General features: G+C 44.8%; 1 protein-coding gene across 1 annotated transcript; it reads right to left on the bottom strand.

The window, feature by feature from the left end:
• Window positions 1-249: 249 nt before the first annotated feature.
• Window positions 250-25212, bottom strand: scaf8 (SR-related CTD-associated factor 8). Its single transcript, XM_083683667.1, has 21 exons — window positions 25089-25212; window positions 23536-23619; window positions 11280-11324; window positions 10853-11014; window positions 10532-10688; window positions 10015-10142; window positions 9500-9676; window positions 9286-9365; window positions 8922-9042; window positions 8550-8681; window positions 8302-8417; window positions 7739-7932; window positions 7457-7557; window positions 7074-7187; window positions 6342-6498; window positions 5883-6025; window positions 4980-5118; window positions 4827-4874; window positions 4501-4725; window positions 2351-4020; window positions 250-2107 (listed from the first exon to the last, which is right to left on the bottom strand). Exons 1-21 carry the CDS (start codon window positions 25185-25187, stop codon window positions 1670-1672), a joined length of 4530 nt encoding a protein of 1509 aa, XP_083539793.1. The 5' UTR covers window positions 25188-25212; the 3' UTR covers window positions 250-1669.
• Window positions 25213-25967: the final 755 nt, after the last annotated feature.

Below are 25967 nucleotides of genomic sequence, written 5' to 3'. Positions count from 1 at the left end.
TTCAAAGATAACTGGAAGGCTACAATGGAATCTACTGTGCCATTACAGTATATAGTAAATCGGCCTACAATATACTGTATGTCAAGCGTCTAAAGGGATACAAAGAGTTCAGATGTGGTCGAGAGTGGTAGTGTGGCCATCTCCTCTCCAGCCTCCTCTGGGGTTCCAGAGAGCAGAGGAGGTGAAATGGTGTGTGACCCTGCCCCACGATCGGTGATTTACGACAATAAGAAAAAAAAAATTGCTGATGTACCTTCAACTTTATTCAACTTCACAACTCTGGTAGAACATTTGTCTGAAAGAAACTTTTTCAGGCTATTGAAACTTTCCTGGTGTGTCTCAACAGAAATGCACTGCAGTATTCATTAAGTGAACAAGACAAAAGGAGAAACATGACTACAGGCCTGCATGCACAGAACTACAGAGTAAATAGACTTGTTGTTCCCCCTACACACAAGTGCTGCTGTATTATACGACTTCACAGCTACGAAACACAGACGCAAATCCTGTGTTGACAGCTTGCCGGGGTGTGTCTAATGCCTGAGGGGCTGTACAGTGTCAGGAAAATCAAAGCAGAACTAGAGCACAGTGTGTTGCGTATTGGGTGGCATCATGCTGAACTATAAGCAATTCAAAAAAGGCACAATCCTATGGTGAAGTCACTCACCAAACGCATAGGAAATACAGAAGAGTTCAATGAATCAGAAACTATTTATAAACAAGGAATCCCATTGTCGGAAACAACAAAAGAAAGCTGTGTAGATTGATGTCAAAGCACAGGCACTTAAAACTTCCTGCCTGACTTGAAGACTTACGCGAAGATCAAATCAATGGCCATTTACGAGTGACTTTGCTGTTCATATATGTAGGTCTGTGTGTAAGACAAATCATTCTGGTCCTGGGTCAGAAAATACAGTCCTAAAGCATTTGTTAACAAACAAAGCATGTTTATTTCAAACTAAAACAGAATGCACCCAACACACCCATCCATCTTTCCTCTTTATGATTCTTTTTTTTTTCCTGGCTTATTTTGTCGTTTGAATCACTGCATTATGATGAACAAATCACAGACATTTATTTTTGGGGATAACACAGGTCATATTTTAATCTTTTAAAATGTTCCTTTTTAAAAGCGACTGTACGGTTCTCACTGTACGTAGGCTATATTCTGCTTGAAGGACAAGAAGCATAAGACACCACAAAGGCATTCTTCTTCAAACTTGTGCAGCAGCATTTTAAAAGAAGAGGAGACATAACAGGCCAGCGTTTGCTGTTTTCAAGTATTCCGTACATCTGGAGTCAATCCATTGGGAACAGCCAGGATCCTTACACTCTTCCATAGGAAGGTCAAAGCTCATTTTTTTCTCATTTACAATTGAAACATTTTGGCAAGCAATTTTTCCATTAAAATTCACCTAGCTTAAAATTGTGGGGTGGCATTACAACTAATAAAAATAAAATAAAACATAATTGAAACAAAATGACCTACAATTTTAATCAGCTAGCGAGCCATCTATTGAAGTACACCGTTATTTGTGAGAGATAAAATCAAGTGTTAGGTTATCAGACAATATTAGGTGAATTCCGACACACCCAGGTCCCGTGGGTGGACGACATGAGTACAGAGAGATACAACTTTACAAAATGATCTTTACCTACTGAGTGATGATTATGTCCCCTCAGTGTCTGTTTTCTCTACCACTGGCTCAATCTCTTCCTCCATCGGCTCACTCAGTTCATTGTCTACATCCTTAGGGGAGGCATGCTGCTGCTGCTGCTCCTGGGGCTGTTCTGGGGACTCCGCCTGGCTTTGGGGTTCCTCAGGGGAGGGTGTAAGGACCGGTGACAGTGTGGGAGTGGGAATGGGTGAGAGGGAGGGGGTAGAAGCCCGCTCTGGTGTGGGCTCAGGTGTGGGTTCTGGTGTGGGTTCAGGTGAGGGCTCAGTGTCCATTCCAGTCCCGTTGACCCACTGAGGCTCCTCCCACGGTTCCTCCTGGGGCTTCTCTGGCTCCCTGGCCCACTGTGGTTTGTCCTGCTCCCCCTGGGTGTCAGTAGTCTGGTCAGGCATGCTGGGTGTCTCAGGGGAGGCCTGGAGGGGCGACTGGGTCTGAGGTAGACAAGGACAATAGAATGCAAACATCTTGGTCAATTGACGAGACCTTGATATACATTTTAGTATATACATTTCGTACATAGTCTCGGTTACAACAGAGTGTACATAAAAATATCTGTTCCAGATATTAGGCTAAATGTACCATCAAAGTTTATCTCCTAGAAAAGACAAGAATATAACTACACATTATAGTAAAATGAAGATTTGTTTATTTACGTAAAAAAAAAAAAAGCTTACCTGGGACAAGGTATGGGGTGGTGTCTGGGCCTGTGGCGGGGACTGGGCCCGGGGAGGGGACGCCGCATGGGGCGGGGACTGGGGCTGTGACGGGGACAGGGACTGAGGTGGAGAATGAGCCTGGGGCGAGGAACGAGTCTGGGGCGGGGAATGAGTCTGAGGCAGGGACTCTGACTGGGGCTCAGGCAGGGCTTCCTTCAGGGTTGGAGGTGGTGTTTGGGTCAGGGCAGGAGGCGATGACTGGGCTGAGGCTTGAGGTGATGATGACTGGGCTTGAGCTTGTGGTGGTGGCTTGGCTGGGGCTTCAGGGGGTGACTTGACCGGGGCTTGAGACTGGGGCTGGGGTTCAGATAGGAGTTTAGACTGGGTGGGTAGTTGCAGCAGAGGCTGACGTTTGGTTTGGTTTAGGGACAGGATTGGGTTCAGGGTGGGAGTTGGAAGTAGGGGTGTGGGCAGAGGGAGAAGGGGCGTCCAGGTTCCACGCTCACGCTCCCTTACACGGTCCCTCTCCCGATCCCTCTCCCGATCTCTCTCCTTCTCCCGCTCTTTGTCACGGTCTCTCTCCCGTTCGCGTTCCCGCTCTCGGTCTCTGTTATTGCGCTCACGGCCGCGGTCCCTCTCCCTCTCTCGCTCCCTCTCTCTCTCCTTCTCTCTCTCACGGCTATGACGGTCACGGTTGCCATTCATTTCCCTCCTCAAGTCAATGTCCCTGTCGTCTCTGTCTCTCTGTCTTTCCCAGGGGCGCCGGCGGTCATCCAGGTCCTGGTTCAGGTCAGCGTCGAAGGGCTCGGCAGCCCCACGACTCCAAGCTGGACCCCCGCCAGCAGCACCACCTCCACTACTACTACTACTACCACCTCCACCACCACCACTACTACTACTACCACCACCACCACCACCAACACCAACTCCCCCAGCCCCTGGCCCAGTACGGTTTTCAAAGCGGTTGGGGAAGTTTTGCCCTGGTGTGGGGCGCTCCTCCTGGAAGCCCTTAGGACCCCCGGCCTGTTGGCCTCGCATGTCACGGTCATCAAAGTCCCCTCTGGGCGGACCCCAGCGACTGGCCTGATCTGGTCTAAAGCCAGCAAGCGCCTGGAGCCGGTTAGCCACACTGTCTCTGGGTGGCTGATTGACTGGGGTCTGAAGCAGGGCAGGTCTGCTGCCTCCACCACTGCCTCCACCACCCCCTCCCCCTCCTCCCCCACCGCCCAGGGGCTCCCGGGGAGGGGTCCTCAGCAGGCCTGTGCTCTGCTTCTCTGGCGGGGGGAATCGGTAGTCCTGGTCCCCATCCTGCTGGCTGCTGTTGGCCCTGGAGGGAGGCTCTTCCTCTGCTTTGGACATGCTGTCGCTGGGGGGGTTGGGGGGCCGGTTGAAGGCTCCCTCCCCCCTGTTGAAGGGGTCTAGCTGGGTGAAGGGGGCTCTGGCGCGAGCCTGGGCTTGGGCCTGGAGAGAGGCATCCAGGAGGCTGCTGGCCTGGTGGCTCAGGCCCTGCTGCATGAGGAGGGGGAAGCGGGCCCCTGCCCCCTGGAGCAGAGTGGGCCGGAGGTCCAGGGGCATCATCCCAGGCATCCTCTGACCAGACAGGCCCGCCTGGCGCAAGGGGTGGGTGAGGGAGGCTGAGGGGTGCATCCCCAGGAGACCCATACCACTCCGAACAGCATTCTGCATGCCTGGAAGTAGGAAAGAAAACAATGTGTTTTACAATGTCACACTGCAGTTCTTAGTTCTCAACAGCAATGGGAGGAAAGAAAAATGTCAGCGTGTGACAATGTGTAGCATACACAATAGAGTAATGTTAACTACTTAGGGTTGGTTCAGGATTTTTTTAACCATATCCATGTTATTCTACTTGCAAGCAGTGCTGTCGATTGAATTTTGGAACCTATCCGCTTTTGGGACAGACTGAGCTTTGAGCCCTATCTACTAAATGCTATCGGGGTGAAGGCGTTCCATATGAACGACAACACAGACAGCTTCCAAAATTGTACCCATCGATCAACAGCACTGCTGGTCAGTAGAACACATGGATATGGGTTCATAGATCCTGAACCAACCCTTTGAGGAAGTCACCACTTTGACCCAAAACGTAGGCTTGCCTAACCTTGCAGGGTTAACTCTACATCCATGCTCTAAACGTAGGCTTGACTAACCTTGCAGGGTTAATTCTGCGGCTGCCTCCATGCTCTCGGCAGACTGTGCGGTGATGTCATTGGCTGACTGCTGTGTCTGGACCCCCATCGGGTTATAGACCCCGCCCCCGGGGAGGGCGGAGGGCATGTAGCTCCCAGGGATGGTGCTGGAGGGGGGGATCATGGCTCCGTAGGGAGAGTCCTTCATACTGTCCTGGCCTGACGACATGGAAGGCTGTACCAGAGCTGCAGGAGAGGAAAAAAAACGGTTCCATCAACACATGACTCCGTAACAGAAGTTAATCTTTGGGTTTTAATGACGTGATGGTTAGGTGGTGAATACGTACATGTAGGTGCCGAGGCTATGCCAGCTGTTTGAGCAGCCTGCATGAAACCTAAGAAAAAAATTAAGAACAACATTACAATTGCTGTGGTTTCTCAATTTCTTCTTCGATTAAAGATACACGTTTGACAGTAGCAGACAGTCTTGCAGTGTTTACCTGGAGGAGGCTGGGAGGCGTTGAAGCCTGCCCTGAGGAAGGGAGGTGGAGGCCCGTAGCCTGGCGGAGGCATCGCCATAGAAACAGGATAGGACGGAGGCACGAGACCCACGGTAGGGACAGCCTGGGCCACAGGAAGCTGGAATAAAGGACAAGGATGAGAAGTCGGCTAAATTAGTCAGTTTGACCTTCTTGCTAGGGAGAATACCTTTTCTCAAGCTGTGATTTCCCAGACTTTCACATATGCATCACTCATCAGTCCACTATGGAAGCCAATTATCAATTATTCACAAAATCAATCCATTTTCACTGGATAGAAGATGTGCACAATGAGAAAAACAAAACAATTGAAAATGCTTTGGATTTTCAGAGGGGGGTCTTGACCCGACAAGTGTGTGAGTAATTGTGTGGATGCCTGGTTCAGTAAACAGGGGACCCCTGACTGAGGTGATTTTCTCTGAGCTGTATACTAAACTACAGTCTAAACAGCCCCCCCCCCCCCACCACCACAGAGCCTTGTCCACTCATGAGGCCCACCCAAGAATAAACAAACACAGGCCCTGTGTATCCTGCAGTCACTCAACACACCAGTCAACACTCATCGCGCCCCCGACAAAGAGCTCAGGAAGAGGAAACCTGAGTGGTCGACACGACACTGAGGGTAAGCCCATCAGACAGGCGGTTAGTGCTAATCACAGGAGAGGCTACAGTGTTATGGTTCACACCCGACTGGGCCTGCGAGGGACAGACAGGGGACGCGAGAGAGAAAGCAGAAGGTGTGTGTGGTGCCAGGTGATGTCATAGGTCGATAACATATTGGTGGACAGTTATGGCTTTGTCAAAGGGGGTGAAACACACACACACACACACAAATGATGGTTTGTTGTGTATTTTGTAGCCTACCTGTACAGGCATCATGGTGACCTGCTGGCTGAAGGCCTCGTTCTGAGCATTCTGGGCATTGCTGGCTGCCATGGCCTCAGCACTCACAACCTGAATCTGGACCTCCTTGACCGGCTCCGGAGCGTTCTTGGCTGCCTCCCATTCTAGTCCAACACAGAGGAGGGGGGGGGGGGGTTAGAAACAACATCCACACCACAACACTGAGAGGGTTAGAGAGCAAAGCCACAGCTTTTGTTGGCTATCCTCATCTCTAATTGAACTATCAGGTTTCTTGATGGAACTTCCTACTCTAGTTGACCAAAGCAAAATAAACAGCTCAGTGACTGAGCTGAGAAAAAAAATGTTTGTGGTGTGGTACTTGTGTGTGTGTCCTGTTTCTATGAGCGAGCATTAGTGGTCATCAATCAATTATTCTGGAGCTTATGTATGTCCATAGTGTGTGTGCGTGTGTCTGCTCACCGCTGTTGACAGTCTCCTGGTCGATCATGCCTCCCTCTGCAAAGCCGTCCAGGTCGTCCAGTTTGACCTTCTCCCAGGGGATGTAGGTGACCCCCAGGTCCACATCCCAGAACTGTTTATACTCCTGCTTCACACCCTTGTTCAGCGCCCAGGCAATCTGGATAGGATACACACACACGACACACACAATAAGTAAATGACAGTCGGGAAAGCAAAAGTCGGTAAGTAGGCAGGAAAGGATAAGAAAGTAGGGCAGTTAAAGGGGCATTATGACTTCTGATTGATGATATATAGCCATATATTCTTGAAGACACATATAAATGCCTCATGAGCTTAGTTCAACTGTCTTACCCCATCAGAACCCAAAATATAAGCTTATTTTTCTCCACTGTTTGTAAACAAACACTGTATAGCTTAAAAACATGGTCAAAACTGGAATTGTGATCTCTTGGATGGTCAGTTGTTGCATCCATAGCTCTGTCTATGAAATTGAGAGTGGTTACATTGCTCCAGCTCCATCCCTCAAGCTGTGTACCATAAAAGTATGGGGAGCCTGTTTTGTTGTTGTTTGAATTACAGATTGCACCTTTAACTGTAAAGTCTTGTCATTAAAACATGACACGGATGATGTGTGACAGTTGACAATCACATCAGTGGAGGATGCAGAGCGAGGGGACCTTGAATTTCACAGAAAACGTGCCAGAGCCCAAACCGAATCTAATGGGAGTTTACCTTTATGACTTTGGAGCCGATCTTAAAGGAACCGGTGCTGAGTTTCTGGCGTGCACGGTAGGCGTCCTGTCTGTGGACCATACAGATGTAGGCACAGCCCCGAGGAGGGATCATCTGGAGACAGAAAACACACAAGAGGGAAAAGGAGAGGGAAGAAAATAAAAGAAAGAAAAATAAGGGCGAGGGAGAAAGAGAGTAGAAGGGCGTTAAGACACTGTAAGGGGTCAGAACTCGTTAATGAGAAATTCTCGGTTCACAGTTGAGGTGATTAATATCTGCCAGAGGTGAGAGAGGTGACTGAGCCTGCTGAAGACTGTTATTATAATCAGCAGTGGTTAGAGGTCACCCAGGCTCAGACTCCAGAGGTGGTGCTCTTCACTCACATTGATGGACTCGATCTGGCCAAACTCTTCAAACAGGTTAGTGAGGTCCTGCTGTGTGGCCTTCTTGTCCACCTGTCCCACCCACAGAGTTGTGCTGCACACTATAGAGAGATGGAGGAGAGGCAGAGATGGTGGGTTATAGCACATTACATGTGTTAAAATGACAAACATAAAAATATAATGTAAAAAAGCCACTACGTCAGGAAAATGTTATATTTAGGAATAAATGAAAAGATAAGAGAGATGAGTCAAGACAGAGTCAGGGATAAGGCTTCTAATTACCGCTGAGAAATTTAGATCGGATGGGAGGCAGTCCTTTCTTCTGGCGCTCTTTCTCTCGTTCGCGGGCGCGCCTCTCGCTGGAGTAGGACCGGGACGTCTTCCTCTTGCGCTCCCTGGAGCGTGAGCGCGACCGCTTGCGGTGTTTGCGCTTCCGAGAGCCCGACCGCGACCTGGACCTTCTCTTCCTGGGGGATCTAGAAGTAGGAGGGTCACACAGAGATGGTTAGAGATCATTTCGGGTTAGAAATGTATTTTCCGGTTTCAAGCTGCCCCCAGATCATTTTGGTTCTGGACTACTGCATGCTTAAGGAGCCATATCTCCACTGAGTTTCAGCTCATTTAGACAACGTACACCAGTCGGCAGCACCTAGGGCTAACTGTCGCCATCAATGTTAGGAGGCACAAGAGAGACAAATCTGACTGACTTGAAAAGCATCCTAATGGCAGCTCTCTGTGCAGAGGGAGGGATAAGTGGCCCAGGTGCAGGTGGTGAGTTTATCTGGAGGTATCGTAACTAGAACACTTGGCCTACATGCGAGTCGGGAACTAAGAGTCGTTCTCACCTTGAGCGTGACCTGGAGCGCGTTCTCGACCGCGTGCTGACCGGCTTCTTCTCCTCAGTCTCAAAGATGTCCTCCTCCATACCGTCTGGTCCCTCGTCCAGGTCCATGTCCATGTCCTACAACACAGGTATCGTTACAACATAGCTCTAGTTACCAGAGAGCTCTTCATCCTTCTCCTCATTATCATTATGTGAAGACTATGACAACCAGGTTAACATGAGTCGGTGAAGAACCATAGCTAGACTTGCCTGTTGCTGGTTGTCCATGGAGTCATCCATCTTGTTCTCCTGCTCTTGGAGCTGTTGTTGGCTGCTGCTCTGTGAGGGCGTGGCAGAGTTCTCTTGCCCAAACATGGATTCCTGTCCCTCCATGCTCATAGACTGAAAGTACAGAAACCAACACTTAGCTACTCCCATCCTCACAGCAAAGGAAGGGAGAAACACTGACATTCCTACATCAGTAAAGGCTTGTGGACAGGACACACATCGGGAAGCAAACAGTAAGTGGCTCTACTCCAGCATTTAGACTGGCCCGTGAGGGGTCGGACATGCGTTTGTATGCACCACTGGCTCTACTCCAGTGTTTAGAAAGGCCCGTGAGGGGTCGGGTGAGTTAGCTACCTTCTGCTGGTGCTGCTGGTGCTCCATCAACTGCTTCTGGAACTGCTCCAGGTTCTGCTGCTGCAGCTGCTCAGCCAGTTGGTGGAAGATGGAGCTGTTGATGGACTCAGACACCATGGGCCTGGAGGGAATGAGGGAGGGAGGGAGGGAGACCAGGGTCAACAAGGGACAACAGTTCAGTTAGCCTCCGTCACACAGAGAGAGGGGGGTGAGAGCTTGCAAAGGCCCAGTTGATGATGCATCAGCATGGGGGTCAAAAGTATCATGCATTCTACAGGGTGTTCATCTGTTCTTTGCTATTGATTAATACGGCATGTAATAAAAGTGCATTACACCAGATCATTGGGGAAAATATAACACTTACATTTGAGATGACGACGTGTCCTTTTTGGAATCCTCTGCGCGTTCTGAATCATTCCCGAAATCGAACTGGCCCAAAAGTTTCTGCAACAGAGCGCGAAAAGACATACAAAATCATAAAACATTGGACTTCCTAACAACCCAGAGAACTAAAATGCATTTTGCAAATTGCCTTACAATTTAAATATCTAAATGAGTGGCCTCACCCATGCCCTCACCTTGTTGAAGGAGGAGACCCTCTGTTCCAGGGGGTTGAGGGGGTTGGCTGTGGCGGCGGCCGTGAGCTGGGCCGTCAGGGCTTGGAGCTGCACCACCAGGCCTGCGTCTAGGGCCTGCAGGAGAGACGGCTGGGGCTTCTGCTGCTGCATCTGCAGGCTCTGCACCAGCTGTTGAAGCTACACACAGAGACACACACAGATGTTGCAGGGTCATATCAGGGTGCTTTATGTGGTAGATGTGTATCAGTTAGAGCAGGAAAGACCTCCTGTCATCTTTCAGAGGAATGTTGTGCAATAAGTGAGGAACGTACAAGTGAGACAGTTCAAAACATGTTCTGGTCAATTGCAATTGCTCACTACAGTCTAAACAAAATCTTGTGTCAAAGAATGTACAAAAAAACAACCCCCAAAAAACATGAAGGCATATTTGACCATTCTCTCAATTTCAAAATAGCCCAATTCATGAGGTTGATGTAATGTTCTAGTACTGTATTATAGAGAGGTTTTGTGCTAACCTGCTGGCCCTGAGGACTCTGTAGTATCTGGGCCACAGCGGCCACGGTGTCTGTGTTGGTGATCTGAGACGCCCAGTCAGGCAGACTCTGCACGATGTTGGCTGGGGTGGCGGGGGTTGCTGGGGTACCTTGGCAGAGTGGACAGGGAAAATCAGTCATGAGAGAGATATCAGGTAAGAAATCTAACTTGCAAGTTGATACAGCCATAGCAGACCTAAAGGACTGTGAATGAGAAAAAAGAAGACAATATTTTGTTCAGGAGAAAATACTGAATTTGACCACAAGGTGTCAGCATATAGCTAGCTAACTTGAGGAGAGAACAATGTTGTTCCTTGAATGCACTGAGGGTTGCTTAGTGTCGTCATCAGTGGAGCAGGAGTGCTCTCTAACTGGAGCAGGAATATTCTCTCTCTGACCAGCTGTAAAGCTGTTGCTTTGAGTGTATGGGAACATGTTTGTAAAGTGTGTATGTGTTGTGTGTCTGCATCTGTGTGATTAGAAGCGATCTCTGACTGACCAGGGGTAGTGTTGTTGACAGCAGAAGCACTGCTGGCCGTGACGGGGGTGAAACTGGGAGGGGGTAGCCCTGCCGCCATGTCCAACAGCGGCTGAATGATGTCACTCTTGAAGACGCTGTTCTTCTGCCACAGGTTAAGAACCCTCACAATCTTACTCTGAAACACAGATACAGGAGAGATGAGACCTTAGTCACAGTTGAAACATTAAATGAACATAAATGCAGTTGGGTGTTCTCAATAAAAAGTTTTCAAACAATAATGATGATCATAACGATCCCAAAAAGTGTGACTTGAGCTGACTTGAGGAAACTCTGGCCAACCTTGTCATCTGATGGGCAGCGATACAAGTGCTGGAAGGTTCCGATGATGTTCTTGCTAAAACGCGGGGCGAACACGTCTTTGTCCTGGCCAAACTGGTGCCGGGACTGCCTGACGATGGAGTCAATGACGTACAGCCCAGGGACCTTGTACTCTGGCTTGCACTGGCAACACAAAGTCTGTTGTTTAGGGTTCTCTGAGGGCTTATACTGCACAGGATCCAAGATGCTTTTGTACACATTTCAAGGGCACTGCAAGACCCAGAATCTACTGTCAGGCCATTGAGTTGTATCAGTGATAAGGACTTGGAGTATTAGATTCACTAAGGGGACAGGTGAGATTATACAAGGACAAAACAAGGCTCAAAAGGAGACATGTTCACATTGTTTTTGTGAAACAGAGACAGAGAGTGAAAGTACAGTAACTCACTTTCTGAACAAACTTCTCCACGCTCTGGACAACATGCTTGTAGAACTGAAAGACAAGAAAAACAAGAAAACACAAACCGTGATAACCCATCAAAACCACAGCCTCCCTTGAGACAAGCATCTGAAAGCAGGAACAGACAGCAGCTGCACAGAAGAAAACATTTCAAGAGCAAAATATCAGTTAACACAAATCCCCTTTTCAAGTGGGCAAACAGAAAATGCCATAAGGGTCTATGGTCAAAACAAATACAGCTTATCAAGTGCAACAAGCTGATTCACAGATATAAACAATCATCCAGAGCTGAAACCATTGACTGTTCATTGTGTTAGTAGTATGTTTTTTGTGTGAAAAATCAATTTTATTACATCTAGTCTCTCAAAGAAAAAGACTGTACACTGCATGTTATTCCCCTTTCAAATGAGAGCAAAATATAAGGATTACGAACATCAGCAAACATTGAAGAACTACAGAACATACAGATCAACAGCACTGTAGACGCACAACATACATAGTTGAATTCCTCTCATCAGAACATTCCTTTCCAGTCACACATTTGTTGGATAAGGATACTGACATCAAGGATACTGCATTTCCAACACTGACTTTCATGTAAAAAAAAAAAAAAAGAATTTGGTAGACTAATAAATTAATCAATTAGTCTAAATGATCATTAAAAGGGCAATCTGGGATTGGTATATCCATTTTTGGACTCTCAAATAAATGATATATAGACAATGATTCTTGAAGAATATAACTTATAATTGCCTCGCAAGCTTAGTACATCCTCTACTTAGTAATGTCTTGCCCCATCAAAACCCAAAATATAAGCTTGTTTTACTCCATTGTTTATAAACAACGTCATTGTTAACAACCACTGTATAAGCTTCAAAACATGATTAAAACTAGAATTTCGATTTCATGGATAGTCAGTCCTTGCATCCACAGCTCTACAGCTCATCTATGCATTTGAGAATATATTTCTCCAGCCATATCCCTCAGCTAATTACCAAATAAAGTGGCGGAGAGACTCCTTTGTTGGTGTTTGAATCCCAGATTGCCCCTTTAATGCTGCAGTATGCAGGTGAGATTGGAAAGAGAATGGCAAATATTTTCAGCCTGATTCAAACATAGCCTTGAGTCTCTGGGTATGCTACCCCATTATCATACAGCCATAGCCTAATATGTACAGAATAGAGCCTATTTTGGGGTGAATAATATGCAGAATAATTTCACAGGGCTTAGAACACTGAGAGAAAGGAGATGAAAAAGGAGAAAATGTATCTGGGCCATCGGCCAATAATGGAGAAATTACTCACTGCTCAGTATTCGAAATAATGAGTCTTTGCATTTCTTTTCGCTCATCCATAGTAATAGATTCTTGCCAATTTTAAGTCATTATCCACAAACCAATTCTCCTTAAAGAGCTAGTGGTTTGTGTTTATAGCAGTACTGGGATAAAATATATCATAAAGCATTAGCATAGGCTCGTGGCCTTGGGAAACCATCAATACTGTATTCGTCATCTGCCCCATGGATGCCTTCTAGGGGTGTACATTTTCCAAGTCTTAGATGAATTAACTTCACTATCATATCAAGACATGAAATATTGAGCCTATCTCACAACACACACATCATGAAAGACTGTATGAATGAAACATTACATTCTAAATTGGCCAGTTGAAAAAGCCTACAGTAGTTGGGGCAAATGAAGTTGATATGAAACTCATGGACTAGGGTATATCTGCCAGCAGATGGAGCTAGTTGTTCACTTAGGCCTATACTGTACTATATCCATGGTACAACAAACTGATATGCAATGCTGCTACAGCAAATTTGTACCCCAGTAACCTCCACATCCCTCAATGACAACAAGGTCCATACACAACCTTAGAGTCAATACACTTCATAAACGTATCACAGCCTACATAAAGCTTGTTTTGGTTTCACTTGCAAAGCTTGTAATGAAGATGAGTCCACATACAGGCCTTGGGGCTATTTCTAACCCTAACCAAAACAATGTCTCCTTATAGACCAGGCCTACGTAAAAATAGCTGCTATCGTGGATGGAACAAAAAGCATGCCTTGCAAACCTTATCAGGGAAATACAAATGTTCATGGCTGCCAATAACAACTGAAGGGATTGAGACAGATTCAGTCTGTTCGCAACCAGCTAGAAAGCTACAGTCTCCACACAGCTCATTAAAACATGACTAACACCGCAACCACACCAGCCACGGGCGTGCGCCAACGTGCCACACAGGCCAAACCACACCGGCGAAGCGTGTGCAAATACCAAACGTTTAGCTGCCCACATCAGATGAAGAGCAAACCAAACTGTACCAAACCAATGAACAGATGGGATGGGAGAGGCGAGACTTGACAAATATCGCTTGGAGACACGTAAGTGTCTCAAATAGGACCAGTTTCTATCCTGAGACACAGGGTAAAAGATGCGCTCGCAGATGCATGTGGTGAGGATGAAATGATTGAGTAGAATGGGAGTGTTAAAGAATTGGGCAACGCCCGTATGATGTTAGCGCACTCGGTGTGGTTTCATTGTAAATTAATGAAACCGATGACATTTAGTTCAACTGTGACATCTCGGCGTCAGTGAGCCTGGACAGCAGACAGTAGGCTGACACCACCACCCCATTTACAGAGCGTAAAACCCTGTAGAACAGCGACGAGGATGAGGTTTAGGTCTACTCCCTTTGAATTAACCATGGTCTGTGCAGTAGCATCGAACTTGTATGCCCAGTTACACACAAGAGGCTCATGTCATAGTGTCTTACTAAAGGGTTTCATTTAAATCTTGTTTAGGTCAATATGCAAAATGTGTGTTGCACCTACAGTGGCTCTGTAAAGTAGGACGTATCAAAATTTGGACACCAATGCAAGTACAAACGCTAAAAAAATAAATAAAATTGTATACAGTCAATAATAAGTCCAGTCAATTTATTGAAGCACAGGTGCACCATGCTTATTCTACATATTTAAATGGATATCCCTAATAACATAACTACAATCTACCTGGGACTCAATCCACAACCCATTATATTCTACAAGCAGCAAGTAGAAATGCAATAAGGCAATTAGCTGCTGGCTCGCACACCAACAACTAGGGAACGAATACATGAATGTCATAATTGCAACGGAAAAGATGAACATTTGAATATTACATTTGAAAGCGGGGGTGGGAGAAAGAGAACACAGGGTGGAAGACATGAACAGTTTATCTGTTTCCAAGTGTTTTGGGGCTGAAGATGATTCGTTTTATGGCAGGCTGACACCGCAAGATATGTAAATCTTAACATCGGAGAGTCTCTCACATTTGACCCCCTCTCCTGAATTGTAATAGTGCGCACATTTAATAACATTGCTATGGCTTGGGGTGTCTCATTACAGGATTCTGATTGTTATGATTAAGGCAGAGAACCAGCATCATGCACTTGTTTAGGCTGAATTAGCATTTTAAAACTATTTAATTAAACATTTACATATTGGCATATGCAATTTGATCACAGTCTCTCACTATTGGTGACCATCATGGCAGTTCTACTGTTGAATGAAGCGTATCGAGCAAAGGCATTCTCATGACGGGCGTTCTATTTTCAGTAGAAATAGCATTCTTGTTGTATGGAATTTGATTAAATGAAATTGATTATTTGCGCGTGTTTTGCTCTGGTTTCTCCCCAGATGTGTGCGCTTAGGTCCAAAAGCCACAAAAAAGAGGTCCAAAAGCCGCAAAAAAAGAACATCTAAATACAGCATAATAATAACAATAACAACAATAATCATAATAATAATAATAGCATTGCATCAGACTGCTGAATGTGTGCCATTCATTCCAGAAACAAGTTGGGGGAGATAGATAAGAAGGAGACCGACATCGTCATCATGACTGGGTCAAAACCATAGGCCTCGATGTACTCCCAAACTGGGTTTCAGATTTAGTATGAAAACAGGAACTAAAAGACAATTTCATTCTTGAATGCAAATTAGGATATTATTGTAATATCAATGTTTATAGAAACATGGAGGATATGATCCCAAACTCTGTAGCTATACTATGAAAGACAGGTCATGAACTGCATAATGTAAACAAAACAGGAGACAGGTCAGACTGACTTACAGATTACTGTTAATGAGTAACCGCTTTGACTCTCTGCTAGCAATCGTAAAGTCACTGCCCGTCTCCAAAAATGACAAGTGTCTCCAGTTATGTTCACATTCTACAGTTTATGACGTGTGGACTTCCATTGCGTATAACTAATGGATTTAACGAGCAACATCCAAGCTAGTGCACAAGCTGGTAGGAGTCAGGCATAGGGAGGGGATGTGTCTGAAATGCCATGACAGTCATTGTTATCAGACTGCAGACTTGACGAGACATTTATATCTCAGACACAACAGCAAGGCCATCAAAGTTGTATGTCAGCGAATACCACTCCATCTATCAAACAGGACCATCTTCCGATGGTAGTTGGACCCTCTCATCCCCAGGACGAAAAGCACAAAGAAGTGTCTTAAAGGGACAGTTTACTCAAAATACAAATCAACATGATCAAGTATTTTGGCTGCGGTCAATTCACAAAGAGAGTTTTGGCAGTATCACTTGAGGCCCCATTCACTCTGAAGATATGCCTAAAAAGCCTTACTGTACAAACACACCAATCCAACTCCTATCACACAAGTACAACACTGAATCTTACGTCAACAAAATATGATCAAGTTCTCTCAGTGAGGAAACTAAATATCCCAAAATTAGTGTTGGTGAATCCACCTTTGCCACGGAACGTGTGAAATCATGCTTATTTGTGTATGGACAGGGGGGTGACAATACTTCAGGTGTGTGGGCCAGTGACGTCACAAGATCAGACAGCTCTCACCAGCCGATCCACATATGCTACAATAGTATAGCATTTTCTTTACAACTAATCGGACCAATTACAAGTACAGAACACAATACACTAAAATAAGCTGGACATGGGCGTTCTGGAACAAATCCTACAGTAAACCGGACTTAGTCATGAAAGCTATTCAAACAAAGGCTTAAAGCCAAGCTAGTTTTGTGATATATGGGAGAGAGATATGTAGTCGGCATTACATGGAAGCCAGTGGAGGCAGTACGGCATTGGAAGCAGACTAGGGGGCCAGAGGGTAGGAGGTGTTGGGTCTGGGGGGAGACAGAGCCCAGCAAGGTTCCCCTCACCCACTACAACAGCTCAAAAGATTCTAGCCCCCCACCTCCCAACACGCCTCATCTGCCCTGCGGATCCGATCAGACTCCACTGATAGAGGGCAGACCCCTCAGGGTCCAAGTCCCATGTGCCTTATTTCTCTCTCTCTGTGTGTCTCTCTCTCTCTCTTACTCTCTCACACACACACACCTTGCTCCCCTAGTACAGCACACACAACACCTGCTTTAGCCCCAACAGAGTAGAGCTGTCTCCAGGCAACAGGCCTGCAGACTGCTGCTGTGTGTGAAGGCCCCCCAGAACATGATGTACCATATTTCTGTGGTAAAAGGTAAGTATGCCGTCTGTCTGTCTGTCTGTGCGTGCATGCGTGCGTTCTACCAAATCGTCCCTGTTGGTTCCTGTACCGTAATGACCAGTTAAAAGCAACGGGACAATGACTGTAAAGCGTTGCATCATGAAAGTACTGTTCAGTCAGTCCTCTCAAACAAGGCTCTGTGTTCAAGGAGTGATATCTGGTGTACAGTAGCTCCCTATGACAGTGTGCTTAAGATAGGCTACCTTGAGAAATAAGAAAAAACTTAACTCACTATACTCAGTTAACAATGGGCAGGAAACTTCAAAGCATTCACTAGCTGCCTGCTTCTGGCTGTCAGGTTGTGTGTGAGTGTGAGTGAGTGAGAGAGTAAGAGAGACAAAGAAAGAGAGGAGGTGACTGTATTCAAAGGCAACATGTCATCTATTTGACGGCAGTACAAGGGGAATGCAAACTGCCTAAAGTCATGACTGATAAAGCCTTTTCACTTCAACACAATAACGGGCTGTGTTAGACCACGGAGTACCAAGTGAAACATCTAACACCACCAACTGATGCCTTCTCCTTTGGCTTTCAACACCAGGCAACATGAAAAGTGTGGCTAAATATTTTCCATACGATTTCTCGCTATCATTCCCACCCTTTTCTTTAATCTTGTTAAACTAAGTTGGAAGTAAAAAAACACAAAAAAAAACTTGATATCCAATATATTATCCTTAGCCTTTATAATTCAATTGATTTTGCTTGGTCAGTTTCATACACTCCACGCCGGGCATTCCCTGGCAGGGTGGCACAGCATTCCATGGTGATTCTATGGTGGTTATCAGCTCTCTGTAAGGCCAATGAGTTTCCAGCTGGAGCTCAGCACTAACAAATACCACTTGATCCCTGGATTCTTACCCTGGCCAAAGCCAACAACCACAACCACGGTACCCGCTGGTACTTAGGGTGAGGGTCCTCTGGAGGTACAGTAACCTATTCCTGAAGTGTTCCATGGTTATGTCGTAGACTGAACTGAACTACACTATATATATATATATATCGCTAATACCCGGTTACAGGACAGCGTCAAGAGGAGCCGTGTTAGGGCTGGTTACCCATCCACCAAATTTGCTGAAACAGTCCTGAAAAGAACAATGGGAAACACAAATATCCAAGCCAGCATAGTACGGTTTAGGACAGCCTTGTAGTGTGTCAGGCCCTGAGAGCTGCCATGCGAGAACACATTCAGCCTTAACACTTGTCGTGAGGTCTGTCAGTGTGAGAGTGTGTGAGAGAGAGACACACAGAGAGAAAGAGAGAAATAAGGCACAGGGGAGTCTGAGGCCTCTGCCCTCCATCAGTGGAGTCTGATCGGATCCGCTGGGCAGATGAGGCGTGTTGGGAGGTGGGAGACTAGCATCTTTTGAGCTGTTGTAGTGGGTGAGGGGAACCTTGCGTGTAGCGCACAAAACTGGAAAAAGTGAGTGCGCACACAAATTTGAAATGAATAACGTTGAATACTACACAAATGGGTCCTCTCGCCTAAACTGAGTAAGGCAGAGATGCATCTATATGCATAGTGTAGATGTTAACTGTATCATGATCGTCATGAACACTAACTTTACTGTATAGGCCTATGGTTTTATCAGTCAGGGTAATGTGTCATCTTAGAATTCACCTTCAAGGTAATCACCGTATTGCTGCTAGCCACTAGAAGGTACTACCATTCATACTGATAATAGTTCAGTGCTTTAGGGCATAAGTATTCCCCCTAGCCACTAGTGTGAACCAGGTGGCATTTGACACATCTGTGGCCTTAAGCTGAAACCCCACGGGGGCTTGTTTAGAGAGCACTGTCAGCCAGATAACTGCACAGTGACAAATATTATCAAGTGTAATCATCTGAAAAATTGCCCAAATAAGATACAAAAAAATGTCTGTACTTGTATCAAACTCCTCTGGACATGGGCCCGATTTGCACCAACGTTTGAGTGAAGGCAGGATAACGGCCTAATAGGGTCTTGCACATACTAGTGTGCTAGATATGATGCTGCGGGAAAAGTGATGTATAGCTGCTCAAGCCTAGCATTTAAGGATTCACAGAATGCTGTAACAACAGTGTTTTGTGCTCGGTAGCTTAGTGTTATCTATTCTGCTGTGTCTAAGCCAGGGAAGCAGTTTGGTTCAAATCCCCCACACTAAGCAGCATGCGTAAACGCCTTGTAATATCAACTGTAGAGCTTATCCCATAAACATATGCTGGGAGCTAGCAATGCTGCTGAAAAGATGTGTGCACCATGTCTTTTCAGTGACATATATTCAAGAAAGTAGCTTATTCAGTGACTAGAAGCCTGCCTGTATATACAAAAATAAATGGAAGAGGAAATTGCACAGGGAAATGCTTCAAAGCAAAGGCAGCCTAAAATGGCTATTTTAAAATTCATGTGAAGGGAATTTTGCGTGACTGTCATCTCCTTCAACATGATGCTCCTGCTGTAGCCAACGACAGGGGATTTTGCATTGACAGGGCAGGATGAACAAGACATGCTTGACTCAAAGCTGGCACAAGAATGTGCAATGGTGCCAATATGCTATTGTGCATCAACACACCAATTCAGGAGAGACTTGCATATATAAGAAATGTGAGGTTCCTGGCTACAATTTACAGAAACAGCGCCTTGTAAAAACACCCAAAAAGAAAACCTACAGCTTCTCCTAAGGCTACCATCCACACAATCTAGCTGGAAAGTGCCTTTGAATATGCCTCTGGCAACATTTTCAACTTTCATCCACAACTAAAATATGAATATTAATTGAAGTTAAAGATGCGACATGAGTTTTGTAGCAAATTCTTTATATCCAATTTTGGCTTAAAAAAGACACTTTGCACATGTTTAACATCAGATTCAGTATCTCCAGCACCTTACCAGTGTCAAAACAGCAATTTTCTAGTCTGTAGTCAAAAATATAAGACAAAAGGTCCTTACCCCCAATGATGTCATTGGGGACAAAATAAATATAGAATTCATTGATTTTCAAAACTACAGCCACAAACACACTCCCACTGGCTGGGAACTCATTGTAGTTCCTGAAAATAACTGAATCAATTATTATATTTTCCTTAGGACCTTTTCTCATATCTCTGACTACAGAACATAGAAAATCCCACATGTAGACATAGGTATGGTGCTGGAGATAATGAATGTGGTGTTAACAATGGGTTCAGTGTCCATGTAAGTGTTGACTGCATGACTCATGATATAATAACCGATTTCTCATATCATTAGACCACACAGTCCTCCATTTAAGGCCAACATGTTTGCCAAATAAGCTTTTGCTCATGGGTGTGGGGTGCCCCACACCTCCCCACTTTTGCCGTTTTTGTCTCCTGAGCGCTGATCCTCTTTAACCTTGAGCAGCAGAAGTACCTGGCCAGGGAACCTGAAGTAAAACAACTGCTACAGGATCTCTGAATAGCAAGCCACGCATCACAACCTCGACAAACCACCAAACACCACTACTTGTGGTGTAAAAACACATTTCATCCGCCGTTATGAGAACTTCCTTCATCTGCATCATGTTCAGGATGCTCATTTTGAATCTCTGTGAAATCTAACACTGCAATGGAACGACTGTACTGTGTTAAGTCCAATTTAAAAAGGTTGAGAATAGACACTGGGTCATTTAACAGACACCTGCATACCATCCATTAAACTACTGCAGAGCACTGAGGAAATGGATACCTTCTCAAGGTCAGACAAATTCAAGAGTCAAAAACGCTATTCAACTCAATCATCCTATCCCAGCCAAAACTGACAAAAGGTACGAAAGCCAGAGAAAGCGTTGCTGGGACAGAGGACTCAGGGCAGCCAAGAGCGCCCCGGCCCCCTTTCTCTCTGTGGGAGTAACCCATTGATTTGGCTTCTTCCATCTTCCTTTTGAAACAGCCCATACTCCTACCTAAGCTGGTTAGGGGTTCCCTTATCTCTCTGTTACTCTCTCCACCCCATCCTCCTGCTTCACTTTCAGTGCTTTGGGTGAGCTGGGAGAGCTGCTGAGGGAAGGGGAAACAGGTGTTATTCACAAGCAACACAGGCAACACCAAGACCACAGTCATTCGTAAATACAGAAACACACAGACAAAGAGAACTAAATCAATTGCTTGGTCACAAAAAGTGGTGTAAGAGTGGTGCAGTGTATCCTGTTAAAAGGAAGGTCAAAGTCACACAGAAAGCAAGAGAGAGAGAGAGAGAGAAAAAGATGTGTGCTGGTACAATCAGTTCGAGTCAGCTGGAAAGTGTGACACAAAGATTGAAAGCTATTTTAATTCGTAATGACACTGGGCTTTGAATAACAAAGTGATAAATGCTCTGCACAAGGATTTGGTTTTTAGGTACACAGTTGATCTGATTGGGGCTTAGATTTTCAGACCTGAGTGACGGTCATTTCTGCATCGGGTAGGCTATATCTTTCCCATTCATTTGGGATTGAACCATAGCCGGATTTACACTACGGATAACGTTGGAAGTGACTTATCTCCATGTTAGACTCGTTTGAGGACTGAAATGCCTGACAAACTTTAGCTTTGGAGTGAACCATCACTTCCTAAACACCTCCCTCCAAATGTTTGGGAATGAAGCATGTTTTGGGTAATATTTTCAGCACTGATACTACCCAGGAATTTTCACAAATCACTCATATCTAGAAATAACTTCATTGTCTAGTTCCCTAAAGTAGTGATCGGAAGAATCCTCATACTTTGAACATTGGAATTCCTTACTGCCAGTGCCCACGGCACCACATTGGCAAGATGCTACCTGGTCCTCTGTGGCTCAGTTGGTAGAGCATGGCACTAAGAACGCTTAGGTTGTGGGTTTGATTCCTGCTGGGACCATATATACTGAAATGTATGCACTCACTGCAATGTAAGTCGCTTTGGATAAAAGCATCAGCTAAATGGCATATATATTATTATTACCTTTGCTAAACAACAACAAGTGGTTTGCTTAAATGACTGCTTCAACATGTAACAACACGGCTATACAGAGACTAGAAACAAGATGGCTCTAAACGTCACTGAATCATTATTTCTCCGCCTTACCCATGTGCATTTTCATAACGTACACTATTAGTGTTTAGGAAATATTTTGGGAGGAAGGGGGGAGGGGGGGGCAGTGTCGAAGGAGCATGTCTCCATTCACAGAGCTATACGCCTCCTGTGGTGTCACACCCTCATCCCCACAGGCTCTAACTACAGAGGTGAGCTCACAAAGTATGGCTTGGAGGGAGCTAGCAAAAGGCAATTTGTTTACAGCTAAGATGCATCACCTACACTGGTTGTCTAGGCCCAAGAAAACAACATCCTGGTTGTAATTAATAATTCATGACTCAAAGACCTTGTCAATGATGATCTTGTCAGTAATGTTGTTATCCGTAATTATGTTTTCCTCTAATTGTACAACTTGTGCAGTAATTGGACTGCATGCTGAGCTCAGTAGACACCCGAAGCGCACAAGTAAAGACATCTAAAAAAGCAGCTACTGGAAAGATGGACGTTTGAGAAACACTACCTGAGGAGCGTACAGAGAAACATAAAACATGTAGAGAAACATAAAAGGATGGCAAGTAGGTGCCTTTATATTAACGGTTCTCACATCAGATATGAACATATCTGGACACTGAAAACAGAGGTTGCTACAGTATATACATCGAATGACGCACATAAACCCAAACCAATTAACTCAGAGAGACTCCCACCCACTGTCAAATGTCAACTGGCAAGCAGAGACAACAGTCTTTGTGACTAAAACATTACAGTTAATACAGAGAGACTCTGTATTCTTCTACTCCATCATTGTTTCCTATGTTACTGTTGCAAGATACTTTATGACAGGTGTACAAAAGCTTTTGTAGTCATAGTCCTGAAGCTATATCGATGCACTTGTTGGCCTTGCTTACATGTTAAATAGGGAAGCCAGGTGGTAAATACGCGAGTTACTTCTTCTGCTTCTAACAGCAAAGTAAATGGGCAAAGAAACATTTCCTTGTATGTTGAGGATGATGATTGCACTGTTATGAACATAAGTAGAGTAAGAGTTTACATGCTGGCAGCATGATCTGACAGCAGGAGCAGCCTATATTTTCACATACTGTGCGGTCAGTTGAAGGCATTGGTGGAATTGATGACAGGAAATATCAAAATACATTTAAATCAACGTCGGACTTGCGTGTACCGAAGCTAGGAAATTATTTATATTTTGCTGGATATACTCTCCGGTAACAGCATTGAATCAAAATGTTATGTAGTCATTCAGTAATTGGATGTTATAAAGTATCATACGTATTATAACATATTATAAAGTTGGGTGATGTGTTATTACACAAGTGGATTATGGAACAGTCCTATACCAACGTAATTACACACATTTCTCAAATCCAATACTATGCAATTAATGTACTGTGTAACAGTGTTACTAATTCCAGAGGTACTTCACAAGTAAGGGCATCTCGTGCAAAGTGTGACCCATTGTTTTAGGTGTAATCATTAATAGCATTTCACCAGACCTCGTTATAAGCATTGTCTGTGTGATAGGCAGTTCATCAACATATCTGGCACACAACAGGAGGAAAGTGAAAAAGTAACTAAACAAGGTTTCATCAGACCCCACGGTGGGGAGGGAGAGAAGAGCTCCCTTTTCACACAGAATCTTTATTTATTCCTTTAAAAAAGTGTCTTGTCCTTCATGTTCTACATACTTACTTTTATAGCTTTTATTCCAGACTTGGTTATCTGGGTCATCTTCGCCTTGGAGATGGGAGGCTTGTATTCATTCAGCGAGTAGAGCTGAAATACAAAAAAAAGCACAGGACAAAAAATGTCTCAATAAACTATAACAATTCAATGTATTCGTTTAGAACCTGTAACAACTGTTTTTGTGCCAAAAGTCAGGACTCTAGACTGTTGTCACACCATCATTCCATTGATGTTTGGAGAGCAAATAATTAATGAAGGGTTCATGGGGGAGTATGCAGCACAACATGGACCAGTTAGTGAAGCAATCAATGTGTTTTGTAAACAGTGGAAACGAGGGGAGCTAGGGGAACCTCTTTCCCATATCCCACTGAGGGAACAGCAATAGCCTCCAACAAAATAGGACTTTTCAGTATTGGAAATATGTGTAACCTGCCATATTTATTTATTTTACTGTTATTTGATCTGTGCATTAGTCTGGTTACACATGACATCAGAGAGAGACACATCCTTGTTGCCAATGAAGGAGGCCTCATCTACCCAGGTAAGCCAGCCTGAAGGCTGTCTACCCATCAAGCCAGCCTAGTTGGCACTGTTTGAAGAAGCTATTTACATATTGTGATTGGGAATTGGTTATTGAACAACTGGTCTGTAAACAAAGACTACAGTTGGACTAGCCACCTAATGTGTATTGGGCCTACATCAAAAACCAGAAAGCCTAAACCCTTCATGTCACTAACTGTATGGGCACACAACGTGTTGAAAGGGGACAGTAAAGAGCTTTATTGAAAATTCAGGAATGCTAAGTTATCTGATGCTTTTCTTTTCCTGAATTTCTGCTTGTATAGTTTTCATATGATGGTGATCATGACAAATAATTATGCACATGTAGCCAACTGAGAAACAACTGAGGTCGATTAAACAAAACATTGAGCTCTCCAGCACTGAGGTAAAAGACAAACAGCCACATTCTGCCGACATCAGTCCTTCTGCCACCAACTGAAGACGAGCTGGCGGTGGCAGCGAGGCGCTGGCTGGCGCGATGTCCAACGCATGCTAGCTTGCTAACTTGACACTAAATAAGCTCATCAGAAAGATCACAGCTAGCTATCCCGTGTGATTACATTCCCTGCACACCTTTGCAAGTTGCTCACAAAAATCTTAGCTATCCAATTGCGTGATTTGATCGCTATCTGCACACAACGGGAGTTAATTGATTAGCTAATGTTGGCTAAGTTAGCTAGCATGAATAACTTAGCTAACTCACCTAGCTAGCTATGGTAGCATGCTAGTTAACAATATGTCGGTGGTTTAAATTAGGTAGCTAGCGCCTATCTGACGAATTAACGGAATAGGGCCACCGACTATTGTCAAAACACTAACAGGTTGCTTGTCAACTATAAGCAGGGTGGTCATATAAGGTAACAACATCTTGTCTAGGACAGAAAAGATGCGGCCTTGTGTCTGCCCTTCTCCCCCTTTTCTGCTAGCGGCAGAACTGAATCAATCAGAATTCGCTGACATTAGAATCACGTATAAAATTGGGGGGAATTCATACAAACCTCGCCGTTAAATGCTTTGACGGCCTCCATGGTGTTGTGTTTCGGCTCGCTGTTTGCTTCAAAATATTTATATTGTTCTCCACTGCCGGCTTGACGCATGCATGCTCGGGGTTTGGTGGGTGAGATGGAGGAGATTGCCAATATGGCGCACAATCCCAATGAAATGTAATACGAACAAGTACACAGAGACCAGCGAACCCAAGTGTCACACACAGGCACTGCAGGTTGTGACAGATGGTTGTTGACTCTATGCAACGGGCGACGACATGTGGCCAAAACATGCTAAGACACCAATGTGTACAAGTCAAAAGTCACCTATTGCAAGCCAAGGCTGGAGTGCATTGTCTTTGGATTGAGAAAGTTTAATTGGAGAAAAGAAAAGAAGAAGTCAAAAGCTGATATAAAGACCATTGCAACTTTATTATTCTTCCATAGGCACTGACATTCCGAGATTTTATCCCAGCATAGCCAACATCACAAGATAATAGAACTGTACACACTTTACATCTATGTACAATCATTGTATTTACAATGCTAAAACAAGTTAAAATATTTACCACAGCTAAAACATCTAAACGATTTCAATTCAGGCATCATTGTTATTGAAAGACATAAGATGGTAGGCCTATGCTTGCTTCAAAACAACGTTTCCATAAACGTATCATGATCTCAAACATAATATTTAATCACATTAATGTATCACATTATATATATACATATTACAACAGTGATATTTAATGATAAAATGTGGTAGACCCACAACAGTATCATGACATGAAAGTAACCAAAATCAATCTAAGTCACATACTATATGCTTCCGGACATCAGCTGACAAGCTTAGCGACAGTACACACATAGTGTGGCAGTAGTGCATGTCTG

Source organism: Argentina silus, assembly GCF_951799395.1.
Source record: "Argentina silus genome assembly, chromosome: 13".
Lineage (NCBI taxonomy): Eukaryota > Metazoa > Chordata > Actinopteri > Argentiniformes > Argentinidae > Argentina > Argentina silus.
Note: the sequence above shows the minus strand (reverse complement) of the source record. Positions and strands in the feature narration are given on the sequence as shown.

What these genes read in the sequence shown, in the direction of transcription:
- scaf8 (XM_083683667.1), bottom strand. Translation starts at nt 25,187, where the DNA reads ATGCGTCAAGCCGGCAGTGGAGAACAATATAAATATTTTGAAGCAAAC. An exon ending in TGGAGAAGTTTGTTCAGAAA is followed by an intron (nt 11,015 to 11,279) that starts GTGAGTTACTGT and finishes TTGTGTTGCCAG; the next exon opens with TGCAAGCCAGAGTACAAGGT. An exon ending in GCTGCCCATCAGATGACAAG is followed by an intron (nt 10,689 to 10,852) that starts GTTGGCCAGAGT and finishes TCTGTGTTTCAG; the next exon opens with AGTAAGATTGTGAGGGTTCT.